The 27821-nt window shown below is 37.7% G+C and overlaps 1 protein-coding gene across 2 annotated transcripts in view; it reads right to left on the bottom strand.

The window, feature by feature from the left end:
• Dgki (diacylglycerol kinase iota) overlaps positions 1–27821 on the bottom strand; it is a 408417-nt gene that overhangs the window by 117991 nt on the left and 262605 nt on the right. Inside the window, exons 19-21 of one of the 2 annotated variants that reach the window (XM_027952172.2) lie at positions 27665–27776; positions 11296–11495; positions 7141–7203 (exon numbers count right to left, since the gene is read on the bottom strand). In XM_027952172.2, coding sequence (XP_027807973.1) covers positions 7141–7203; positions 11296–11495; positions 27665–27776 — 375 coding nt within the window. The remainder of the gene's footprint in view (positions 1–7140; positions 7204–11295; positions 11496–27664; positions 27777–27821) is intronic. The other variant, XM_027952173.2, reaches the window with a different exon arrangement.

Here is a 27821-nt window from a genome sequence, read left to right as displayed (position 1 = left end):
GGGTTCTAGCAGTCAGCAAGGCCAAACATTAGCTAAGTCCCTAGGCAGCAGAAAGCCTGGCCTCCTGCTCCATTCTCAGAACCATAGAAGACCCTGTGGTGTCCCATGACAAATCTTACCTACTTCACCCTTTGAAGCAAATTTTCACAGGATTCTGAATTTTACCATAACACAACTTCAAAGCTAATAAGTATCCCAATGATCAAATGAATTTTTAAAAATATCTTTAAAACTGAAATGCAAAAGTGTAATGTACAGTCAGTGTCATACAGGCAGGTTCCTGGCTCCCCCAGATGCTCAAAAAATAGAAGGAGGTTACCACGGGGAAGGTAGGGTTATAGAATAAAGGGGAGATGCTCCAATCAGAGGCCTGTGCTCTGCACCTGCTTCCGCTTTTCCATAGGTTATGGATCTCCCTGAGTAAAAGGAAGGCCCAGCAGAAAAAGGGAGATCTTGGGGAAACGTGCAGAAAATGTAGTGGAAAAAGTCTATTATCTCAGTTGCATCTGGACTCTACTTGGGGAATTAGTTGGGGAGGAAACTCAAGTAGCCATTACTTCCTGTCCTTTGGAATTTCCCACTCAGCACTATCTTATGGAACTAGCAGAGAAGAATAAATAGCAAAAGAAGAGGAAAAGATGGCCTCCGGATCTGACTAAGTGGACAGTGGAAATCATTAGGAAGATAACCCAGAAGAGTGGGGGTCTGAAGAGAGGAAAGAAGAAGAGAGAATCAGCAAAGCTTACCAGATTCTTTCACTAAAAAATCTGAAGAACAAATAGTTTTGCTTTCCAGAGAGCCTGAAACTAACTTCTACACTCCACTGTCTGGCCTTGGGCGCAACCATTTCTTTTAATTCTATGAACAAAACAATTCTCTCCTGTTTTTTTTTTTTTTTTTAATATATGAAACTTTACATTTTTCTCTGTTACAGGAGTGATGCATGTTTGTTAAAATCAATCAGAAAATACACAAATTCAAGAAAAAAAATACCTGTAATTCTATCACTCAGAGATTAACACCTTGGAATGAAATAATAAAAACAAAAGCATGAACAACAAACCTAATTGTGATATCTGGAGTGCTCAGCCCTTTTGGAACCCTCAAAACTAGTTTTTGGAACCAAAAATGATGATCTCCAAATTACAATCCATATATCAAGAGCCTGGACAGATTTCTGTTCCAGTCACACAAATACTTCTGGAAGGACAGCTGGCCCTTGAGTGCCATTTATCCTGAAATTCTTACAAAGGTCTGGGCTTGGCCACCCATAGCTTAATTCATTGAGCCAAACCATGAGTGATGGATGTCTCAGGTACTTCAGAGGAAGCCTCATGGCTTATAAGGGCACACATGCACATCTCTACTTTGGCAATGTTTTTGCTACTTCCAACAGAGTGCAGGATGTGGTAGAGTGGAGTTTACAAAGAGAAGGAAGGAAAAGAAAAAGTGTTCTGCCTAATGCATATCCAGTCTTATTTTCTAATTGGACATCCCAGTACTCAATAGACGAGATAAACAGAACTTTTGCAACATATTACACAAATTTCAGAAAATGTCAGTACCAAAACTCTGATGTGACTAAATGGAGAAGAGAATTAAGAACTTTAGAAATCAGTTCAAAGAGTCTGCTAGATTACTTCCCTGGCCAGAGGCATGCAAACACTAACCCATCTGTGGCTGGTTTGTATTCTTCAATCATGAAGATTGATGGTTCTCAGTTCTTTATTTGCAGCTTTTCAACAATAAAATTCTTAAACTCAACCCAAGACAGAAACTTAAGGGAAACTGGCCTATCAAAAACTATTTCTTTTTCTCTTAGTAAAACTCCCTTTCCTTTTGGAATAAAAAATCAATTTTCTTTCATCTTTTACCAAGATGCCCTCATTTATGGAAAGCAATTTTGGAATGTTGAATCATATTGAGCCAGTAGTTAAAGATGACAATTTATACTTTTCTCATGGATCTGTGTCTAACTTTGCCTTCCCCAAGGTAATAAGCAAACCCACACAATTTAGCATTGGGAACATCCTGTTTTGGTTTAAATCATAACTGCTGTGCAAGATGGCATGCTACATTTAACATATGTTTGTGGCCCTTCACAGTGCACAGAGCTGTTTTGCTTAGTTTACCTCTGGCACTCTCTGAGTCCCTGCAGCGGGTAGGAAGGATGGATGATGGTCCTGGGTTTTAAAGGCAGTGGAGATGCTCCCAACCCAGAATGGGGGAAACTCATACCATCTTTATCCCCCACTAAGTGCAGCTATAAAACCTGGTCAGATTTCATATGAGAACTTTGAAAAGTAAATGATAGCGGTAAATTAGAAGAAGACCTGAATTTAAAATACCAACACACTGCTGGTGAGAACCCCACCCTCCCCCCATAATCCCTGGCCTGGCCCTCAGGTGGCCCTGGGTGCAGGGAGTGACAACTCGGGAGATGCTTGGGCACTGGCTTGAGTTCCAGAATAGGCTCCTCTGGATGCTGAGAGAAATGGGGGAGAACTCTCTCTCTTCCCTTTATTTTCATAGCCCCAGAACTGGGGCCATTTTGCTATCCTGGCAGCTGTGGGAGCAGCCATGACAAAGGACTTCAGGTGCCAAAATTACTACCATCCGGAAAAAGAGGGGTCTCCTTCCAGCGCACGGTGGCTGTGATGCCCAGAGGGTTCCCTTTCTCCTCCCGTGATATCCCCGCTCATCAGTGGACATGAACACCCTCGCTGGAACACTGTGGCAGATGAGAAATCCAAGGCCTTAGTTTTCTGGCTAAAGGACTGAAAGAGGGAGCCCCAGCAAACCAGAAAGTACCAGGGATGCTGACAGAGAGGGAGGAGGTCAGAAAACAACCCCATAGGGAGGTCTATGGACTCAGGGTTTCATCCCTTGGTGGCAGCTACATGGCTCTGGCCCTCAACATCACGACCCAGACATTAGGAACTGGACAGGACAGACCCCGCTCACATCCCATGCTAGCCAAAGAGTGCCCACATCAGACAGATAGTCGAGCACTGAACAGCCTCTGAAAAGGAAGCTCACACTGTGAGCTTCAGGAGGCTTGTCCACACCTGGGGCCTGAGCTTAGCCGAGTCAGCTGCCTACTTGACAAATAATGAAGTTCCATCTTGAGGAGCTGGAAAGAGAAGAAGATAATGAATCCCAACCAAGCCGAAGAAAGGAAATAAAAAAGGGCAGAAACTGATTACATTACAAACAAGAAAGCAATCAAGAAAAACCAATGAAACTGAAGCCACTTCTTCAAATAAAAGAACAAAATCAATAAGTGACAATTAAGAGTGATAAAGATAACAGAAAAAAAGAGAGAGATACAAATTACTCCTATTAGGAATAAAAGAGGAATAAGACTAGAGACCTCACAGACACTAAAGGAGCAAGGAAATACTATTAACAATTCTACATACATTAATTCATAACTTAGATGCAGTGAACAAATTCCTCAAAAACATCAAACAACTTTTTTTTTTTTTTTATAGAAAGGAAACTCACCATGTTCAAATAGATAACCTGAGTAATGACTCCTAAAATAGATCCATTGAGATTCAGGGCCTTGCTAAATTGCCAAGGCTGGCCTCAAACTTGTGATCCTCCTGCCCCAGCCTCCCACTGGGATTATAGGTGTGCATCAGCTTGCCTGGCTCTTAATTGAACTCTTAATTGAATTCACTGCAAACTGGAAATGACCCAGATATCTTTCAGCAGGTGAAGGGATAAACACCCTGATAACCTCCTACAATGGAATTCAGTTTCAGCTATAAAAAGCAACAGATGACTGATACATGTAACAACGTAGATAAAACTCAGGGATGTTGTGTTCAATCAGAGAAGCCAGCTAAATAGTTACGAATTGCATGATGCCATTTAAAAGGTATTCTCAAAAATACAAAACCATAGTGAACAATGGTTGCCAAAGGCTGGGAACTAGGGAGGAGGGATTATAAGTGGGTAGAATAAAAGGCAGCATTTCTGGGTGATGCAGTGATCTGTACCCTGGTTATGATGGTGATTACAGGAATCTACCCATGACTCAAACCCTTGGAACTGTGTGAGCACCAGTGAGCTGCAGAAAGGCTAATGTTCCTGGATGTTAACTTTAAATATTAGAAAATAAAAGCAAACATAAGAAATATTCAATAAAACGTCAGTCGCATGGAAGTACAACCAGAATCTGTCCTGGGACGCTTGTCATATTATATTGTAATCATAGGGTAGGAACTCAATTAGCTCTGTTCTTGGTATGCTCACCCCCCTCCATCCCCCCAGGGAAGAAACCTTAGCTTTCTGATCTCTAGTTTCAACATCCCACTGAGTATCTGGTATCTGAAATAAGCACTCAATGTTCTTTGAAAGATGAAAAAAAAATGAATTAAGTATAAATTGGGTCACATGGTTTCATTTTGATGGGAGAAAAGCAGGAGGGAAATGGAACCTAATGAAAGGGAGCTACTAAAGGATAAATGAACTCAAAAAAGAAACATTTTATAGTTTCATACGCTTTGGCATTTGTTAAAGAGGAGCTGGTAGTTGGAGCATTTAATGTGACTTTTCATGATTAACGAAAGGTAGTTGTGTGTGTTTGTGCTTCAAGGAAGACTTTACCAGGAAACCTCTTAATTTTAAAGAATTTGTTAACTTCGTGACGTGGCAGATTTGTGGAGAAATATTCTTTGTTTTGTCCTCTAGCAATGAGCCACTAAATACCATTGATTAAAATTCATCAGTTTATGTGTGGTCATATGTGATCAAAACAAAAAAAAATTGAGAATTCTTCTAAGCATAAAGCTGAAATTTTGCAGGAACACAGACCTTAGTAGTATGTTGCAATCCCTCACAATCCATGCATCACACTGTCACCCCTGTGCATTCTCCCTCCCCCAGAAAAGCCACTAGGAAGCACGTGAGAAAGGATTACTTTAAAAAGGATTACTTCAAGCTGCTTCAAGAAAGCAACATTTGCTTGGGGAACAGCAGAAAAAGAGGCTTCTCTGAAAGAAAGGATCATCTGTTTAAAAAGAGAAAGAGAGAAAAAGAGAGAGGTGCTCTGAACTGAGAATGGCAAATCTGAGAGCCGAAACGAATCAGAAAATCTCAATGCATGATGATACCAGGGCTCTTGACTTTCATGGGGACCAAAGCCATGTTAACATGATTTTTAAGTATTTCTGAAAATAGCCAATAACAGTCTGAGAGTGGATCAAAGCTAATCTATCATGGCTATAATATAAAAAGACATAAAACACATTGATACACTTGGCCTTTCTCCATTCTCCTTGCTCCTTAGAATCAGATAAGATTCTGTTATCTGATTTTTAAAATAACACCCATATTGAATACATTTTGATTACATAAATGTTTTATTGGTTATACATAGAAAACCTATAACATGTAGCATTTAATATATGTCACATACAGATATGAAATATTTTTTGATTGATATTTAGGTTTTAAAGGTGGACAGGGCTTGCTATAGCCCATGGAGACTAGCATGGCAATCCACCTCACTGTGGTACACACACAAAGCCCTGGAAGAGACACGGCGAAAAGGTAAATGCCACCTAAACTGAACCTGTGGTGGAAATACAGTGACTACTGACACATTTCTGTTGTTGACATTATCACTGGAGAGACAGCTTTGCTATCTATCACTGGAACCAGCAACAGTAAGGATCATTATAAGCCACTCATCAAACTCAAGTTTACTGAACACAGAAAGTAGAATCTGCTCCAGCAATAACCTTCAAATTAGAAATTCATTTTCTTATTGATTTTTGACTGCTCAACTTGAAGCCCCATGAAGCAGTGCTTTGTGGTGTTCACCAATAGGTATACAGCATAAAATAGCTTCTGACAGTAAGAAAATGCAGAATAATTATTTTTTCATGAATATACATTTTTAATAAATAAGACTAGAATTGAAAGTAAGATCTAAACTAAACTTCAGGAATTGCTTTTCAATCCCACTAGATATATTCTTCTACTCATTCATTCCACCAACCAACCATTGTGGGGTTTCAGAACACTACGTGTTAGACCTGTGAACAAGGCCAGCAACACAAAGATCCCTAAGAAGATATTGGCAATGATCTGAAATAGACCTGTCAACAGTGGGATATACAGATAGCTCATTGTGATTAATACCAAGTTAGACCTCGGGAGCTATAACAGATTCATCAATAGTAAGCTCCAGTGGGGATGTAATTAATTCTGACAGTAAGACTAAGGAAGAAGTCTTTGGGAAGCAATCGTTCCAGTGGGCCTTGAGAGATACACACAATCCTGACTGATGAGAGGCAGCAGATTGTCGATGTTTAAGAGCAGGAATTTTGAATCCCGATTGCCTGAGTTTGAATCCCAGTGTGAGTTATTGGCTTTGTGACCTTGGGCAAGTTGCTTAACCTTTCTGTACATCAGATTCCTTGTATACACAACAGAGAATGATTTGGCATAGTGTTGTCGGGAGAGTAAGTTAACATACGTAATGCTAGGTAAGTACATAGGAGGTGGAGAAAAGGAGGAGGACAAGACAGAGGAAGGGTATCAAAATATCCTAATGTGAAATCCTACAAAAAACATATCTTCCTTTTATTTGGTTGGTTTTGGCAGAAAACAAATATAATATCCTGAGTACATTGTGCACAGACTACTAAATGGATCTAAGAATACATTTTACTAACTCGGTCCCAGCCTGGGCCACTGACCTTTCATTACAGTGAGAAATATTCACGTACAGACACCCAACACTCCACACATAACATTGGGGGTCCACCCACACATCAAGGGGGTAGGCACTTCCTTCAACTCTACCCCAACCCACAGGCGATGGAGGGGTCTAAGGCTTTGTCCGCAGTCCAAAAAAAACAGTGCTTAGTATGGGATGCTGTAGGAGCCCCTGCAACCTGAATGAAACCATTAATCCTAAAGGATGGATGCAGACAGAGAGCATGAAGGGTATCAGAGCTTCCGTTTCAAATCCAAGAAGGGGACCAGACAGCAATCGTGGCCAGGAGGTGTCCTCAGCAGAGCAGCAGACCTGTGAAGGGAAAGGACGCCGCAGGTAGTGGAACCCTGAGGAGCAGGAGAGGTTGGGGACAAAGTGTAAAAACGCAATGGCACTGTACTCACATGGAGAAGGAGCCGGGGGGAGCAGACACTCGCCTCAGGTCCGCAGCTTGCACCTGGTGGATGCTAGAGGCGGCGGGGAATGAGCAGCGAAGACAGAGTCAGCAGGACAGCGTGGACAGACAAGGAGCAAGCCGGGGAGAGAAAGAGAGACACACAGAGTTTAAACAGAAATTAAATGAGCGCATCACCAACAATGGTCGAAAGGAAAATCAAGCCAGTCATGGAAATCATCCAGAGAAGCCGGTGACAGCAATGAAGCCGACAGGACACATGGAAGGGGCTGGTTCCAGGCAAGCCACAGACCGACCGGACACAGGCCAATGCGGGAGGGTGGGCTGCGGGCACAGGAGGCGTGGCCATGGCCGCCCTTGCTTCATTCAGGTCATCCAGGACACCAAGGAGAGGAGGCACATACTTCCCCATGGAGCCACTCGCTGGCCTCCCACACCCCTCCTTGAGATTAGCAAAGTTATGCTTTCATCCAGCCTTCGAGATTCCCCAGGCTGTGCAAGAACACTAGCACCCAAAAACCTGAAATTATTCGATATGTATCCTCTACTCACAATAAAAGGTGATCAAAACATATTCTCCAGCATCATTATATTTGTGATTTTTTAGATTTGTTATGTTTGTAACGGTTTCTGAGAAACACAGTGATCGAGATGGCATTATGAATCTCCTCCAGGGGGAGTCACTGATAGGACAGGCACTGGGATCCCAAGGGGGAAACCTGAGGGCCTCCCCAAAGAACAGAGACAAATAAACCCGCAATTGCCCCATTTCAATAAACTGTGTGATGAAAGCAACCAAGCCAAGCAAGGGGGCAATTAACACCTAGAACTAGAGAGAAAGGACACTTAGGGAAAGGGATACTTCTGGAGCCCGAGGAAAGGAGGACAAAGAAGGCAATGACCAGGAAGGCTGTGAAGCTGAGGAATGGGGCTTTTCATTTCTGGAAAAACCATCGTAGCTGAGTATTGGAAGAGACTATGTGAAGGGCAGCATCAGAGGGTGCAGGGAAATGAACCCCAGGATATTTCAGCAATGCTGCAAGAGGTAACTCATATGGCCTTGGAACTAAGGCTGTCTTACAAGGAGAGAAGACATTCAGGGAGAGAGTCAAAGACTTGGGCCACAAATAGAAGGCAGATTTCAAAGAAAGTGGTGGCTGGTCTGCAGATGTCAAAAAATACACTTGACTGAGATGACTCCACAGGTCACTGTGAATGAATGGAGGGTGGTTCCATTCACACACCTGGATGGGTTAGGCTCATGTGGATGGCAAGAAGGAGAAGCCGAGGAAATCATTAAAGAGTCCAGGTTTTAGCATATAATTTGAGGATGTTATGGGATACTAAGGTAAAAATGTGAATTAAGATATTTGGGTATGATTTTTCAATTTTAAGGGAAAAAACAAAAACCCAGGCTGAAGTCAGAGGTCTAAGATGCAACCTCCCAGAGAAAGGTCAGATTCAGGAGGAAGAGCAGCACTGTCCTGGTGAAAAAGCAGTTGTGCAGGGAGCCACAGCCCTGAAATCTCAAGCCGTCCCAGTTCCATGCTGTGTGACAGGCACATTCCTTAAGATGACCTGAATGGCTGGCCTTCCCTTATGGGGAACACACACAGGTGTGTCAGCTAAGATTCTAAAGACACTGTAGAGCAGTTCCCTTTCTCCTCTAATATGAAAGAAAGGAGAAATAAAACAGAAAAAATAAAATAAAACAGAAAAAAAATTAGTCCTAGTGGATAAAGTAAGAAGAAAGGAAACAAGGAAGAAAGGGGGAAAAAAAGGTAGGCAGGAAGAAAGGAAGGCAGAAAATAAAGGAATGAGACGTCTTTCAAGTAGCTCTTCTTTACATGCAAGAGTGAACTTCACACACAATGGCTAGGTCAGAGGAATGCTTGGAGTGCCAGAGGTGGAAGGAAGTCTTAAAGGCAAGCCCGACCTTCAACTTAAAACTCCCTCCACTTGGAAATCCCATGGAAAAAGTTAGATTTCAAAACCTGACTTCCAGTGAAATAGAAGCCATCTAAATGCAAAGGATGAATGAATGAAGATCAAGGTGAAAGAAATCGTTCAGTGAGCAAGTATTAACTAGTAACTAGGTTTTTGCTTTCTTTTAGAAATGTGCTATCTGTATTGATATGCTTAAACTGTGATGTTGAATAATAGTTTTCCATCTGTACTAATAAAATGTTTGGTTTTTATTCATTTTCAAATTATTTTTTAAGAAATGAAAAGCATGTTTTTAATTCCCATTTTACATAGGTCTTTCATAGGCCTGGGGCTGTTTTGATGAAAACACCACTGCCCCCTGGTGGGGAGAAAGTAACTGCATTTTTGAGGCTGCTTCTTAAATACCTGCCCAGCTAAGTACAGGAAATGACATCATGTGTCATATTTGCCATGAGGACAAAGAAGGGGGAAAAAAGAAAAACTACTTGTATTTAGTTTTACATGAGAAGAAAGCCCACATAAATTCTAAACAATATGATTACTTAGCAAATTTTAATTCTTAACAGAGGGTAAGAGTTGTTGGAATTGAAACACTTGAATACAATTTCATGTCTATAAAATACAGAAACACTAGGCATGAGGCTGTGAGCTCTTTGTTTATAGACATCAAAGACATTTAGCTTCATGATCTCTTCTTAATAGACTATCTATCAATGTGACCTGACCCCATAGGTTATGGTATAACTTCAGAAGTGGCTTTTCATTTATTAGTTCATAGATTTCTGCCAAACCAATGGCTCATGGCTTAACTCTTTCATTTCTAGAGGAAATGTGGTGAACCAGGTACGACTGCTGACATCCCACCTTTGAAACATACAAACTCATCAATTATATATTCAACCTAGAAGAAAGGACAAAGTAAGAAGGATAAAAAGCATCAGGAATGGGCTAGGAGTTTCATCGGCTGCAAAATGTAAATAAAGCAAGAAATTTCACTTCACAGCAGCTCTGGAAGATGAGCTGGGCAACATTCCAGAAAAATCCAGGCTCTGGGGAAGAAGGAAGGAGAGGACCTCTCCCCCAGCCTCGGACTCGGAAGCAGATGCCAACCACAACACTTGCAGAGCCCTGGCTGCCGCCCTTCCTAGACATCTGCCACCCCAGAGAGGTTATGGGAGCCATGGCACTGGTGTCAGCGGTTATTCTAGGAACTTCTGTGGATTATCACCTTGACTCTAGGAACAGGTGGCAAAGCATGTGGCTTTACAGGCAATACTGAGGAAGCCAGCCATTCAGTACAAACAGTAACCATGCATCACAGGCCACAAACAGGAAGTTTCTTGAGGGTCGCTCACTGTGACAGAGAATGGCTCAAGCTAAGCCCTGAAATGGCCTTAGGCAGAGGGACATGATACACAGAAAGTACTCAAAAAGTGCCCCAAAGCCCCTTCTTTCTCCATCCACTTCTCTAATCCCAAACAGACAATTACATCACCAATTGGAGTAAGGCACATCGAAAAACAAATATGCATTCTAAGTTATTGAGTCATTATGGCCTTACCTCAATTCACTTAATCAAAACACCTAAAAACAGGAAAAGAGCCCAATAGGGATACCAGGTGTTTAAGAGTAGAAATAATAGGTCTGGTTAAGTCAGGATTGCAGGATGCTGCACAGAAAAGCAGAACTGAGCTGAAGCACCAAAGTCCACAGGACCCCAGATGGAAACACCAGGAAAGGCACCATTCACCAACAGGCAGAAGGGGATGCAAAATGAACAGAGGCAAACCACAGGCCAGCACGGCCAACCTCTGTTACTGGAGAAACACCACCCTCCCAGGGACCGGGTAAAGAGCAGGCCAGTTGCATGCCCCTTAAACCCAAACCAAAAGAACGCCTTATGTGGGTACATTGTATGACCCTAAAATCTCTCTTATGATTTTTGCCAGGATATGTGTGTATCCAAGTGGCCAGTGAAGAATCATCTGTCATACAGTAACAAGTAAAAGGGTCAAGGGATCCTTTAATAAACAACAACAGCAAAAAAGAATATGTTCCCAGGAGAGACACCAGGGACTGCTGAGTTTCCTGGGCTTCTCTCCCCTTCCCAATAGCGCGGTCCCAGACCATGCACATGCTCTGCGACCTGCTCGTCAGGGTCTTCATGGGAACCCGGGTAGGCAAGGAGCAGACTCACTCATTGAGTAAAGGCATGGAGGTTCTCCTCTTGCTCTTCTGAACCATGTTGGCCTGATTCCTCAAGGAGATCCGAATCATGGCCGGGGCCAGCCTACAGGGCTCGCCGTCCACTTGCATGGGGATGGACTTGTACGTTAGAAGCATGACCTCACGACACTGGTGCAGCCTTTCTCCATGGCCCCCGACTTGCAGGGCAGCCTGCCAAACAAGTTGAAAGAGAGCCAGAAGTTATTCTTACTTAAGAGAACTAGAGACCCCATGTCCAAAGGGATTTTGATAAACATACTAAAATTCACTAGCCATCAGTATAAGAAGAAACATCAGATAAGCTATTTCTACCAATCAGCTAAATAGTCAAAGCTCTTAATGAGTTTATCATGAATTTCCACTGATCACCACTTTTTATTTTATGTATTTTAAATCCAAATTTGGCCACACTATTCTAATACAAAAGCTTTCCCTTTGTATTAATCTATTCCCATTAAATAACCTATGTAAGTACTACAAAAAGGATATAAAGAAACTAAAGTATACTGTGATTAATTTCTAAATTATATTTATCCCATTCTTAATTCTGCAGCTCATCCTTGGTTATTTTTCCAATGGGGGAAGGTTTTTCCTTTGCACATTAACCTTCCTCAAACTATTTCTAACCTGTGTAAGATAAATAGAATGCAGAATGGTAATTACTCAATTAAAAACACTCTGGAGAGCTTTGAGGATGAAAATAAAAACATCACAAGAGCTCAGTTCACCTTGGTAGCCACAGAATGAAGAGTCAAGTTAACACTGACTCTGAGTCAAGTCAAAATTCTCCTGAGTAAAAAAATATGCCTTTCGTATCATTTATCCTTGCAGGGGTGAATGAAAATCATACATTTCTGGTGAATGATATGCATAGATTACACAAATTTTATTCAACAGTTTAATGAATATTTGCATACAGTTAGCATAAAACTTTATCTGGATCAATCTTTAAAAATCTTATAACAGCCAAGAGGTTTCCACACACCCCTTTGACATTTACCACAGTCCTCCTACCAACCAAGTGGCAACCACTATTGATTTCTATCACCATGGGTTCATGTTGCCTCAACTGGGACTTCATAAAAAAGAAATCACATAGTCTGTAACCTGTGTCTGACATCTTTTGTTCATTCTTATGTTTGACTGACATTTAGCAAATTTTATTTCTTCCCAATGCTTTGGCAGGTGTACGTTTGGCTACTGGCAGTACACATATTTTGGTGGATATATACTCTCCTAGGTATATAGAATGGAGTAGAACTTCTGTGTCATTACTTAAGATGAATGTTAACTTTAAAAGATACTGGCAAATTGTTTTTCTATTAACTTATAATGAAGTAAAAGTTTAAAAGTAATCAAACACTAACTCTAGCACAAAAATCTAAAAGACTGACTCTCAGGAAAAGGGAAGTATTTTATCAGCATGTTGCCATAACGCTCTTTATGAGCAGAGGGAGAAAAACTTATTAATTGAGATTTCTACGAAGCCAATTTGCATTTACTTGACTGCCAGATATTGTCCTTATCTGATATTTTGAATGGATTTTGCATTAATCTGAACAATAAAAAATGATTATAAATGCAAAGAGAAGGAAAAGACAGAGACAAAAAGAAGGGAAATAAAATAGAATAAAAATCCAAACATAACTTACTGAACACCTTCGATGCTGCACATGCTGAACAGAGGGCTTTAGACACATTTTTATTCCATTGGTGGGAGAACAAGACAGCAAGGGGAACTTCACTTTGGACTTCCACCTGATCCTCCAGGATTTTTTTTTTTTTTTTTTTTTTTTTGCTATCTAAGCTGTGGATTTGAACCACTGTCTCTCCTTCAAGAATTCCTCAATATATTTCCTTTGCCTTTTTGTACTTTTCAGCCCAATATGCACCTGATATTATCCATTTCATCCACTAGAGGAAATACCGTTTTATCTCCCCCAAACCTCACCTTAACTAGGCTGAATGGCAGCTACAAATGAAAAATTTGCCAGTTAAGAACGTATTCCTCTGAGTTTAACAGAACTGCAAATTGCTTCAACACCTTCAACCTCCTTAGAATCAGGGGGCCTAGACAGCACTATAAAGCACTTTGAAGCCATCATCTCAGACTAAAAAATAGGTCAACAATGGAAACAGGTGAGTACTACTTATCTATGATGCTTGGGACCAGAAGTGTTTCAGATTTCAGATTTTTTTTTTCAAAATTTAGACTATTTGGATAACCATAATGAAAAATCTTGGGGAATGGGATTCAAGTCATACACCTTTCATAAAGTGTATTCCTTACAGTTGTAGCCTAAAGCTAATTTTAAATGTTATTGTTGGTGTGTCCACATTTTGATGTTGGGCATGTGAGATCAGATGTGAAATTTTCAGCTATGGCACCCAGTGGATGCTCAAAAAGTTTTTAATTTCACAGCTGGTCCCATTTAGGATTTTCAGATTAGGATGCTCTACATGTTCTACAAACAAGCAGAGTTCATTCGCTATCAGTGCCAGCTCTCTGGGCCCACCAGCATCTACCCAAGATCACTGCAGGCTCACAAGAGGAACCACCATCATCAGCTTGCAGAATAAAGATATTTCTCCTGTTGTAAAAGACACATGTTCAATTATTTTTGGAACAAATTTAGGGCATACGTAATTTTAAAAACACTGAGTAGCAAAATTTATTTTTCATCTCTCAGAGTGGTCAAGACTTAACATCCTATATAGTTACAGGTCCTGTTATAGTTTGGATATGAGATATTCCCCCAAAAGTTCATGTGTGAGACAATGCAAGAAAATTCAGAGGAGAAATGACTGGCTTTTGAGGGTTTTAACCCAATCAGTGAATTATCCCCTTAGTGGGATTAATTGAGTGGTAACTAAAGGTGGGCACGGTGTAGCTGAAGGAGGTGAGTCATTGGAGTGTTCCTTTGGGGTTTATATTTTGTATCTGGCAAGCAAATTTTCTCTGTGCTTCCCAATCATCATGTGAGCTGCTTCCCTCCACCATACTCTTCTGCCATAATGTCCCGCCTCACCTTGAGCACCAAGGAACAGAGCCTGCTATCTCTGGACTGAGACCACTAAAGCCCTGAGCTCTCAAACTTTTCCTCCCCTAAAATTGTACTGGTTGGGTCTTTTAGTCACAGCAGTGAAAAAGCTGACTAAAACAGCCACCAAGAGCCACACACACCTATGATTTCCTAGAATGAATTCTTTAGCAATAAGACGACACTGGTTTATTAAGAATGCAATTAACTATTGAACTTGGCATGTGCTACTCTTGTAACATTTCAAGTATTGCCTTTCTGGAGAGGAAGACTATGATAGTCCCTGAATAAGTGCATCTCTTGTCACTTAGTGCCCTACAGGACTTTTTTTTTTTTTTTTGGTCCACAGCTATGACTTGAGATTCTGTCTCTCCTCTCTGTACTCCGCTATGACTTGAGATTCTCTCTCTCCTCTCTGTACTCCTCTCTGTATTATTCTCTTCTCCTCTCAAGCCTTCTGATTTTTTACTCAAATCCTTACTCTACCTGCCAAGGGTAAGCCCTGTGTCATAAAGCAAGAGCAAGTCTTACCCCCCCATTCCTCATCCCTGCTGCCAGCCCTGCCCATCAATCAGCCTCATCCCGGATGAGGATGCTCAAGGCAGAAGTCAGCAGCTGGCAGAGTAGACAACAGAGACCATCAACAGCACTAGAAGCTGTTTGTCTTTTGAAGACCAAACCTGCAAACAAACCTCTTGCCAGACTAAACAAGAAAAACACTAATTTGAATTACTTTTAGAAAGACGGAAGATAGCTAAGGATATAACAGAGAATTTTTGAAAATCACTAAGAATGTTATGAAGGCAATCAATTAGAAAACCCAGATAAGAAAATATCAGGAAAAACTGTAATTTGAAAACTTTTGCGTAACAAATACAAAAATTGAACAGATTAGAACTATTTTAAAACTTGAAAGAGCAAATATTATTCCCCACTTCATATATCATCACAATAAGATTCCCTCAAAAGGTATTTCTGGTATTTAATTTGAATGACATTGAATTTTTCTATTAATTTGGGAAAATTAGGATCAGTAGTATATTGAATTGTCCTATTGATGAATATGTCACAGCTTTCCACTTATTTTTCTCTTATATCCTTCAATAAAGTTCTAAAGTTTTCTATATAAAAGTTTCATGTATTTACTGATTTTGTTAATATCATAAATGACATATCTGTTGAGCTATGGCTAGACTGGTGGAAGACTATTGATTTCTTTTTAACAGAATAGGATATCAGCCATCTTTCTTATGACTTTTAGTACTTTGTTGTGAATTTTCATGGAATTTATATGTATGGGATTATATCAGTGGAAATATTAGAAAGTTTGCAATTTTTTCTTCTAATTTCATTTCTGTGACTTATTTTATTGGCCAAGCCTCCAATTTTATATTGAAAACTTTTTGAAGACAGACTGATCTTTTTAGAAGGAAGAAGAATTCTACCACCAGCAGACTTCTTCAGACTCAAGCTTCAACATCAAGTCTTCCCAGGTCTCTAGCCTGCCTGCCCAACTAATCTCTCCAATCTTTCTTTCTTTCTGTCTCAACACATATACACATACATGCACTTGTGCACACAAGTTATTGGTTATTTCTCTGGAGAACCATAACTAATACACTTGTTAATGTATTCTATTATTAAATTTGAAGAACAAAAGTCCACAAGTAACAGAATAATTTGAAAGAAGAAAGAGCAATAGATAGTAAACTTCCCCTATTAGATACTGAGATATGCAATTTTTTAAGATACACTAATTAAAACAATGGAAATGAATAGAAAGAACACAATAGACTCATATGGGTAAGAATATGGAATTTGTTGATGTGGCATTACAGATTATTGAAGAAATGATGGCTAATTTAGCCAATGGTACTGGGAATATTTCATGCTACATAGAGAAAAATAAAATCAGTACTTCACATCATATACAAAGGAAGAATAAATAAAAATAAAAATATAAAAAGTAGCAAGCTGAAAGAAAGAAGAAAGCAAGTGTTTCTTTCCACCTGAAATAGTTTGGAATTCAAAAGTACTCCAAAAGCCTATGTTACAGACTTAGTCCATAGGCCATGGCACTACTGGGAAGTTGTGGAACCTTTAAAAGGTAGAGGTTACCTGGAGAAAGTCAGATCATTAAATACATGCCCTTGAAAGAAATATTGGGACCCCACCTGCTGTTCTTCTTCTCTTTTCCATTTATAGCCATAATGTGAGGATTTTCTCCATGATGTGCTGCTTACCACAGGATCAAATGCAATGGTGCAAGTGACCATGGACTGACATTTCCAAGACTATAAACCAAAATAAACTCTCTCTCTTTAAAGTTGATTATCTGAGGTATTTTGTCACAGTAGAGAAAAGCTAACAACACCACTATTCTTTTTTTCAAGCAATGTCTCTAGCAGTGGCAGATTCTCCTTTGTGCTTTCATTTCCTGTGGGAAGTGCCCGGTGAGCTACTCGAGGGGTCTTTACTCAGTGGAGTAAAGAATGGAGACAGATTGTAGAAACTAACTACATAAGTTCATGACAGACCAAACAGAAAAAAAAGGAAACATTCAGTTTTATACCCATTAGTAAATTATACAATAATTCCTCCAAAACCTGTAATATCCTGAAATACTTAGAATAGTGATAGTATAAACAATATATCCAGGAACAATGGGATAAAATACATACATACAAATCTGGGAAGAAACATATCTTATTAATTTTTTAATACAAGACTAGTGGTATTTGCCTCTTACACTAAACTTACTCTTTTATATTTTGTAAAGCAAGAAGTGGAAAACTACATGAAATATATTCTTAAAGCACTACATACAAGATAGCAATGAAACATAATTTAGACTACTTTAAATGAATCATCTACTTGGCATATATAATCAATCGAACTAGATATGAAAAAAAAGAAAATGTGATCCATAATGAAAAAGAAAAATGAAATTATCACAGGGTGGACTTCAGAGCAAATTGAACACTGAAGTAAAGAGGGCTGCTGCAGATGGAAACACGTCAATAGAAACTACTGATCTCAAAAGCAGACACAGAAATATTTTATTTCATGAGCTGTGAGACAAAAATAAGCAAACTATAATACAGGCATTTGAATACCATAAGGAAAGGGAAAGGAAAACAGAGCAGAATGTACATGGAAAAAAATTCCAAATGTGTTGGGGGAAAAAAAATCAGTCTTCAAATCCAAGGAGATTAACCAATCTAAAATAGAGTAAATACAAAGAAAACCACTGTGATAGGCAGAATAATTCCCAATATAACAATAACAAAGATGCTTACATTCTAATTCCCAGAAATTATGAAAACCTTACACAAAAATGAGCCTTTTCTGAATACACTGAAGATGTGGAGATAGGAGATCATCCTGGATGAACTTAGTGGGCCTAGTAATATCTTAGAGGTCCTGATAGGGGATAGATGGGAAAAGAGAGTCAGTCAGAGAAGATATGAGAATAAAATACAGAACCACAGGCCAGAGAATGAAGATGACTTCTAGAGGCTGCAGAAGACCAGGACATGGATTCACCCACAGGTCTCCAGAAGATACAGCTCTACCAACAACCTGTTTTACACTTATGAACTCCATAATTGAAAAATAGATTTATGCTGTCTTAAGCCACTGTTTGTGCTAATTTGTTTACAGAGATAATAGGAAAGTGATACAACCACAAAGAAGCTTCATAAAATCAAAAATAAAAAGACAATCTCAAAAATACAGGAAACGGACTGGGACTGTGGCTCAGGGGTAGAGCGTTTGCCTGGCACATGTGAGGCACTGGGTTCCATCCTCAGTACCACATAAAAATAAATAAACAAAATAAAGGTATTGTGTCCATCTACAACTAAAAATATTTTTTAAAAATAGGGAAAAAAGACATTATCATCAGGGGAATAAAGGTACAAATGATAGTTGACATTTTTTTCAAAAAAATACAGAGGAATGAAGAAAATGAAATAACATAATTAAAGTGCTAAAACAAGCAAATTAGCAAACAAACCTGTCAATTCAGAATTTTATCTCCATAAAATTAAAATTTTAAAACTGAGTGTCAAATAAGAGTATTTTCAAAAAGTAAAATTTGTAATTATCTGTTGCCTTCATTTGAGAAATGCTGGGGGAGCTCTTTCAAACAATAACAAAATGATGCTACATGAAAACTTGGATTGACAGGAAGGAATAAAGAATTCTGGAAGTGGTAAATATATAGGTAACAAAGGGTTATCAATTTTCTTTTATCTCAAGTTCTTTAAAAGACAATCCACTGCTGAAAGCAAAAATATTAAATTGTGGGGTTTACTTATGGCATATAAAAGGAAAGTATATGAAAATAAGAGAGCAAGGTAAGTGGGAAAAGTAAAATTATGAGAAAAAGATGGATAACAAATTACTTGTATTAGGAATAGAGGAGAGGATCCAATAGTCATTAAAAGGATAATAACAGAACATTATAAATAACTTTATGTCCATGGACTCAACAAGTAGGTGAAATGAAAAATTCCCTAAATAATTTAACTGAATAAAATTGATTCTAGAAGAAATAGAGCTGGGCATGGTGTCTACAGTCCCAGCTTCTTGGAAGGCTGGCTCAGGAGAATCACAAGTTTGAAGCCAGTCTGAGCAACGGAGTGAGGCTCTTTTCTTTAAAAAGAGTGGTAGATGCAGTAGAACAGAAATTTGAATAATTCTGTACCTGTCCTTTTCTCAAATGAATTTTAGAGCCAAATGGTTCATTGGGAAATTCTATAAAAATATAAGAAAAAATAAATAAAACAAGTTTCCATAAGTTCTTTTAGACAAATAAAGAATGTCATTTCTTATTTCAATTCATGGAGCAAACAAAACTTGATATCAAAATTGAACAAAGAAAATAAATTAATCAACCAATATATTTCATAAACATAGTCACAAAAATGCCTAATAAAATATTAGCAAATTTTATCTAGCAAGATAAAAACTAATAATACATCAAGACTAATACGAGTGGTTTAGGCTAGAAATGCATGATTGATATAAGCCTTTTTAAAAATAAGAGGAATTTTTGATTTAAACAACAGAAAGGAGAAAATTATATGTCGTTTTTGCAAGATGCAGAAAAGCATTTAATCAAATACACTAGACATTTGTGACAAAAAACTCTGAGGGAACTAGGAATATAATAGGAATATTTAAGGGAATAAAGAATGTTTACTTTAAAAATAAGCCTATTAAATAACATATTTTATGAGGGAATATAGATGTTTCTCCCTATAATCAAGAATAAGACAAATATGTTAATTCTTACCAAGTTTATTCACATTTTACTGAACATACTGGCCAACTCAAAAAGGCAAGAAAAAAAAATAAAAGGTATGTAAGAAAACAGTAAGACTGTCCTGACCCACAAACAACATGATTGTATGTATAGAAAAACCTAAGGAGTCTGCAAAAACTACCAGAACTAAAAAGGATTTAGAAAAGCTGTAAGATAAGGTAAGTAAGTAAGTAAGTAAATAAATAAATGCACATACATCAGTTTTCTACTTACCAGCAATAATAATTGTAAAACTTAAAATATCATTTAAAATTGCCTCAAAAAGCATAAAATATTTAGAAATTAACAGCTGTGCCGGAAACTGAAAACTACCCTGAAGTTAAAAAAAAAAAAAACAACAAAACATTACTGAGAGAAGATAAAAACATCTAAATAAATAAATAAATATATGTGTTCATAGAATGGAACAATCAACATTGCTAATATCCTAATTTTAAAAGTTTAGTGCAACCCCAATTCAAAATCATTCTCTTATAAGAACAAAGTGAAATGAATCATATTACCGGACTGAAGACTAACTATAAAGCTAGAGTAATCAGGACAGAGTGGTGTGGGCATACACAAGCTAGAAGGATACAGATTTCAGAAAAAGGTTCACACACAAAGGGCAAAGGCACCAAGTCAATTCTATAGAAAAGGAAAGTTCATTCAACAAATAGTGCAGAAAAATACTATATAAACATTTTTAAATGCATAAATAGCATTTAAAAATTAAAAATTTAAAAAATTGATACAAAAAATTAATTTTAGGGCTGGAGTTATAGCTCAGGGGTAGAGCACTTGCCTAGCACATGTGAGGCATGGGTCTAATCCTCAGCACCACATAAAAATAAATAAAATAAAGGTATTGTGTCTTTGTACAACTAAAAAATTTTTTTAATTAATTTAAATGGAACCCTTATAATAAAAGCTAAAACAATAAATCTTCAGGAAGAAAATATAGAATGCCTTCCTGATCTTTCTTGGAATAATCAAATTTAAGATGCATATTAGGGCTAGGGCTGGGGCTCAGGACAAAGCACTTGCCTAGCATGTGTGAGGCATTGGGTTCAATCCTCAGCACCACATAAAAATAAACAAATAAAACAAAGGCATTCTGTCCATCTGCAACCACAAAAATTTTTTTAAAAGATGCATATAAGAATCTTTAAATTAAGCCTACTTCATAAAACTGGAATTCATAAAAAATGTTTTAAATGTGTGCTCATCAAAAGAAACAATAAAAATACAAAAAGAAAAGTACAAACTGAGAATACATTTGCAATAAATAAGTCTGTCAAAAGACCTGTGTCCACAATATGTCTCTGGCAACTGAAAGATAAACAGCCCATTAACATATACAAAGACACAAAGATTGTTATTTTTAAAAAAGACATAAGAGGTAACAATAAAGATAGATTTGTTCTTACTCTTATTTTTTAAATTTAGAACATAACTATTTGCTCCCAAGTTTTATTAACTTTATAAAACACAATTTTTTGGGGGGGATGGAATCTTACTTTCTCCCCTCATTCTGTTTTGTGAAGTGCTCTCTCATGACAGCATTTGTATCTCTTCTAGTAACACTTTTTCAGCACCTAGAGGACATTTCATTTAAGTCACTTCTCATCCAAGTACATTGCTATTTTACTCTGTACACTGTGAACAATATATAAATTCTAAAAAGAAGTTTTAAAATTCTTATTAATAGGATTTTTAAATGTTTAAGTCATCGAATCAGTAATCTCATTCCTGGAGATTTATCATAAGAAAATAATCTGAAATGTGTACAGATTTTTACAAACCAAATAATTATGTTAATTACAGGATTATTTATGACAACAAACATTCAGACCCTAAAAGTTTCATAAAATAATTTTTCATAAAGGAACAATTATTATATGTAGTGGTATACATTTATACAACGAACTGGTGGGTATGTGACTATTTCTAGTTATCAGTTTTACTTATGATAATATAATTTCATGTATATTTTAAGACATAAAAATAAAGACATTGGAAGAAAATACATCAAAATACAGTCACTTATGAATCATATGATTGCGACTGATATTTTTACTTCAATCCAAACACTAATGTGATTATCAAAATCAGCAAATATTTAATGATACATTTTCTTTTCTAAAAAATATAAAATATTATATTACATGGTAAATATAAAACTTCAACCCTGGGAATTTCCCCATGTAATTTTTTTCTCACTGAAGAACTTTTTCCTTTCCTAATTCATAAATATAAAAGAACTTATACATTTTAATTTAAATTAACAAAAAGATCAATGTGCTTTCTTTAAAGTTTATAAGACAGAAATCTTGGATTTCATACTGAATAGCAAATTAGGCTCCCACTTCCTCAATCTGAATAATGCTTTGAACTGTCTTGAACAGTTTTAAATTACTTAGAAACAGACTTAACATGAAAGGACCTTCACAACTATAATGGCAGAAAATTGTGGCAGAAATAAATACAAATTACAATGCCTGATTATGGCCTGTGTAAAATCCATAAAGGAAATCAGGAGACCCAGTACACAGTGAAGAATCATTTTAATTAGTAGGAATGCATTTCAACCAATATAGTGAATTGAAGACTTCTGCTTTGAAGTTTGTAATTACAAGATAAAGAGTCTAAAAGAAATAGTCTTTTTTAAAAAATTATATTCCAGTAACTCTATTTTAAATCTGTCTCCAAGAGCCACTCTGAATTTTCTGTTCTTTGGAATTTACTTAAGTTATAAGCAATCTACAAAAATATTAATTGTTTATTCCATTAGCTTGAAAGTACATAGTCTCTAATGACTTCAGACATGTCGATTTCTAAGAAAAATAATTTGCTTCTAAAAGCGTTGACCTACTAGTTATGTTTTTAAATTATATGGCAACTATTTTAAATACACAAAAATATGCACACACAACTCAAATAACTTCATTCTTCTGTTTATATAATCATCTTAAACAGATGCTTGAGTTTTCACATAATTTTCCTTCTTTGAAATATAATCAATATGATAGTTTTAAGAAATGCAGAATTGAATGACTAAAAATAAGCCCTTTCCATCCTGAATGAAAGCAATGATGGACATGGGTGTGAAAATAGAGAAGTGGGTTCCAACAGAGAGTACTGGGTGCTAAAGACCAGACGTCTTAACCTACATCTCACTCCATTATTCTGCAGTAGTATTTCCTATTTTGGAAGCGATTAGGAATCACTAGAACTGGCGATTTTATCACACATTGATGATAGCTGGCATGCATGCATTTCATTATTCATATTGCACAAGGAGAATTTAATTGGCATGATTTTGGTATTCCATTTCCTGTTTAAGAACTCCCATCTACTATTATTTTTCTCTTTTACCTACAAATGATAGGATGGAATAAAGTAGGATGTGACAGGCCCCTAAACCATCTCTGCAACCTAGAGAGGTCTCCTGAGCTCTAAATATATACTTCCCGTTGCCTGTTTTTACATTCCCTTAGATATCTTCCAGGAATTACAAATTCAAAATATGTAAAACCGAGTCCATTGCTTTAGTAATATTCTCTTTTCTATTTTCTACGTCATTTAAGGTAGTCATTCTTCACCTGGTTGCCTAAGGTCCCAGAGTTCATTTACACCTCTCCTCCTTTACCCTTCACAATGAGTCACTATGTCCAAGTGACGGAAACTCACCCTCCGTCTTCCTTGCCACTTTCTTGCTTCTGGCTTCCAGGTCTCCTCGCTTCTTCACCTGGACACGGCACCAATGTGTTGATTTGTCCAGCAGCCTCTAGTGGTAGAGTCTGGTCGCCTCCCCACCAACACCTAGGCAATCTTTCTAAAGCACAGTCTGCTCCTCTCACCCCACTCCCTCGGCCTGTCCATCAACAGCTCAGCGGGCTGTTTCTACTCTTTATCCATATGTCTGTCTTTACTCACTATATGTATAGGGTTGCTCAAAGGTGCCACCATTGGCTCTCTAGGATATGTGTCCTCAGGCTAGTTCCTCTGATGGGAACACCATGGGGCCACATCACATCCCAATTCCTTCCTCCTCTGTGAAGCCATTACTGATCACCCCATCTCTCTTTCCTATTATTACTTATGCTTTACTTCCAGGATTTATTATATCGGACTGTGATAACATTTTTACTTCTTGGGTCTCCCTCTATAACAGTAAGCTGTGAGCACCCCAAGGACAGTGCCTTTCCTAAGCCCATTTCTCAACCATTTTACCTAACAGCATGTCACCCATGGATTTAGTATCTGTGGATTCCACAAATACTTATAAATGACACTGAGTGAATAAAAGCAGAGATATTTAAGTTGAATTTTTACAATTCCTATTAATTGGAGACCATCAGTGTTGCCCAGATTTCCCACACATTGCATGTCCTTTTTATGACTCAGCCTCAAAAATTACATAGCACAGCTTCCACTGTATTTGACCCCTCGAGGCACTCACAAGCCCAACCAGACTCATGGGGAGGGCACATGGAGCCTAATTCTTGATGGATGTGTCCAAACATTCAATGCTGTTTTAAATCCAATCACCATCAGAGGATGCTACAGAACCAACTCATTATTTTGAAAATATAGAAAGAAAAAAAAACATCTCTTATCCTGCCTTTCCTATGTAAGCATATATCTAAGTGATCAAATAGCAGGTGAAGAGAGACCTCTCTTTAAAGAAACATTCCAATTAATAAATGAATTAGAATATCACTCTTTTAAAATCCCTAATGATTGTTGTATCCAGACAATGACTATCAATATCTGCTAACATTAAAAAAGAGAGGAAAGACACAACTACTTATTATACATCCCCTTTGGAAGAAGAAAACACTCCCACAAAGAGATTTGCTGGAAAATATCAATAATGTCCCTAGAACTTCCTACAGGCCAAGCACCCATTATCCAAAATGCTTGGGACCTGACATGTTTCAGATTTCATATGTTTTTGGATTGGGGAATATTTGCATAGTCTTTACCAGTGGAGCATCTTTAATCTGAAAATCCAAAGTGCTCTGAAATCTAAAAGCATTCAGTAAGTTTCAGATTTTGAATTTTTGGATTAGGAAAGCTTAACATATACCAGTTTACAGGAAAATGTACCCAGAGCCAACTATCAATTTACTGAAACTGGAGAAGAAAGAACAGCATGTTAACTGAGACTTCAGGGATGATATTAATGAAATTCAGACTTGGAAATTTTACCAAACAAAATGACCAGGTTTTACCAAACAAATGACAAATTTTACAAATTTTACCAAACAAATGACCAGGTTTTGTCAACCAACAAAAAAGGGAAAAGATAAGAGTTGGAAAATAATCTATACAGGTTTGAAAATCTTATCAAACAGAATGTGTAAACTATTTTTGGATCCTGATTTAGAGAGATAGAGTGTAAGAAAACAAATGGCATTTCAGAGACAACTAGAAATTTGAGCACTAAGTAGATATACAGTGATATTCAACAATTTATTTTAGATAAAATAACATTATTGAGGGCTTTTTTAAATAAAGGAAATTCTTTCTGGTAAAATAACATAACATCTGCAATTGGTTTCAAAATAGAATAAGGGTAAACAGTCAGAGATAGGGCCAAGTATCATTGTCTATGAGTTGATTAGTATAAAAGCCAAGTAGTGGTACTTGGGGGTCCTTTAAATAACTTTTTCTATTTTTATATTAAAATCTTCCCATTAAAAATATATATTTTAAAAAAGTTTATTAACTCCCAGTTACACTTAATAAAGTAAAAACTCCTTGGTAAATTCTTTATGCACCCTAGGATCTGGCCCTTGTACTTCTCCAGCACCATCTGACCCACTCTCACTTTCTCCCTACCTTTATACTACATAAAGCTACTTACTTCTAGTTCCCACACAGGATATAATTTCTTATACTTGCAAGTGTTTGTAAACTTCCCTTTTTCCAGAATGCCAAGTTCCATTCTCCTCCTGGTAAAATTCATTCCACTGATCACATTTCCACATTGCCAGCTACAGGTATCTGGCTCTCTGCTGAGTCCCCGCAAAGCAGAACTGCAGTGATGGATGCCCATCATTGGCTTCTCCCAGCTGCCTCTGCAGCCCTCCCTACCCTTCTTTCTGTCTTATGAAGCCGATCTGTTTGGACTGTATTGGTGGCCTCTGTATCCTCTGGCTCCCGGTCAGGCTTCTCCAGAGGGAGCCACCTGCAGAAGGTCCAGAGGACAAGGAAACCATATGTGTGCTCTCCTCTGCCTGGAAGGCACAAGTTGGCAGCTTCCTCTGCCAATATCACATCTATCAAGGGGCCCCTTCCAAGTACTTCTCTTTCTATTATGGGTGACCATTTCTTTGTCCCTCGTCCTTCTGCTGAGGAATTGTCGCTTCTTATAAACTTAGTGCACTATGAATAAAGAGTCCCTCTGTTCAACTCTCCTCTAATAACTCAGTTTCTATCTGCCCATCTCCCCTGCTCAGACACTCATTATACATTTGTAAACAAACAACCCCCAAACAGACCACATGAAGAAATACAGATATAGACTGAGAAGCCGTAGAAGGTGAAGAGTCAAAAAACACTTTAAAGGGAGAGGAAGAACAAGGGGATGTTGGAACCTCTGCTTGACTGGTAAGCTACTTGGGCTAGAAAGCAAAGATGGACGTGGGGAAAGCTGAAGAATCAGAGAAAGCTTGCCGTCAAAGGTCAAGAAAGGATTTAAATTTTGACCCTAAGGGCAAAAGGAAAGTATTTGGTAGTCCTTATGCTCTCCTAGGGTTACACAAGGGACATCATCCCTCAGACAATTCTTGACAGCCTTCTACCTCACAGCCAGGACCAGGAAGCTCTGGCACATGGTAACCATTCAATAAATGTCCACTGGATCAGTGAATGAATGAATAAGTGAACATATACGGACAGTTTGGGTTTTTTTCTCCCTATATACCAGCATAGTTTGGTCACCTCCAATAATACTTCCTTGCATACCTCCTGTCTGAACTTAATCCAGTTTTTTCTTTGATGTGTCTTCCTTGTAATTACCATGCAAAGCACTGGTGAGAAACAGCAGCATATGAGCTATAACCCTAAAAAGTAGGTCCATCTCACTCTTTCATACCATAACAACCTATTTCATTCTAGAGATGGCAAGTTGAACAAGGAACATAACTCAAGTGATGGAGATTCTTGCCATGACCATTGTAGATTATTCTGTTAGGAAGTCATTTGAAATTCACAAGAGGATTGAAAAGAGATCCATTTGCTTGATTTTGAATGAGAAGTACAACCTCCTTGCTCTTGTGCACAAGGTTTAATTAACCAAGTACTAACCAAAGATTTCAAGTAGAGGCTTTAATCTTGATTTGTTTTTTTCTAACTGATAACACAGATTGATTTACACAAGATAAAATAATTGTATAATTTTAATTGGTTCCCTCATTTAAGAACAAACAGGAATGCATAGATAAAACCTATTTGAAAACATACTTTTATTACAAATTTACCATTTAATACAAGCAAACAGTATTGAAAAAAATCAAGTGATCTCAATATTGTAGCAAGTGAATATTTACTAAAGTCACGATAATGATGTCTTTCTATATGTGAATATTTTGAGATAATGGATATGCCCATCTCATGCATAAGTAAGTAAGCAAGATGAAGTTGAACACAAATAACCAATTGAATTTTTGCCTAAATATTCTAGTACTCAGTTATCCAAAAAGTACTAAATGCTATGGTTTTTACATCAGTGCTGGGATATTTCTGTGGGATATTGCTTTTTAATTAGCATGAAAATTTTTTATTCTGGTAGAAAATTAAGAAAAGTATGAAATGATACTAATTTAATTTTTTTTTTTGAAATTCAATCACATGTTCATGAGTTTTCACTTTTTTCATGTTTTTCCTAAGCAACTTTATACTGGATAAGGACTGTAAATTGATAAACTCTATGATTTAAATGCATTTTGTTTCAACAAAATAGTTGTACTGCTCACCAAAGAGGCCATGGTGAATCCAATGACTTCAATATAGCCATCATCATGACGCTGAGGCTCAAAGTCATGGTGGTCTCCCGGGTTTCCCCAGGGCATTGTGCCAGCACAATATCTGCAGGATAAGGGGGAAAATAGAAATAAATAGACTCTATTCTGC

This window comes from Marmota flaviventris, chromosome 1, assembly GCF_047511675.1.
Source record: "Marmota flaviventris isolate mMarFla1 chromosome 1, mMarFla1.hap1, whole genome shotgun sequence".
Taxonomy (NCBI): domain Eukaryota; kingdom Metazoa; phylum Chordata; class Mammalia; order Rodentia; family Sciuridae; genus Marmota; species Marmota flaviventris.
This window is presented reverse-complemented; position numbering and strand designations above follow the sequence as displayed.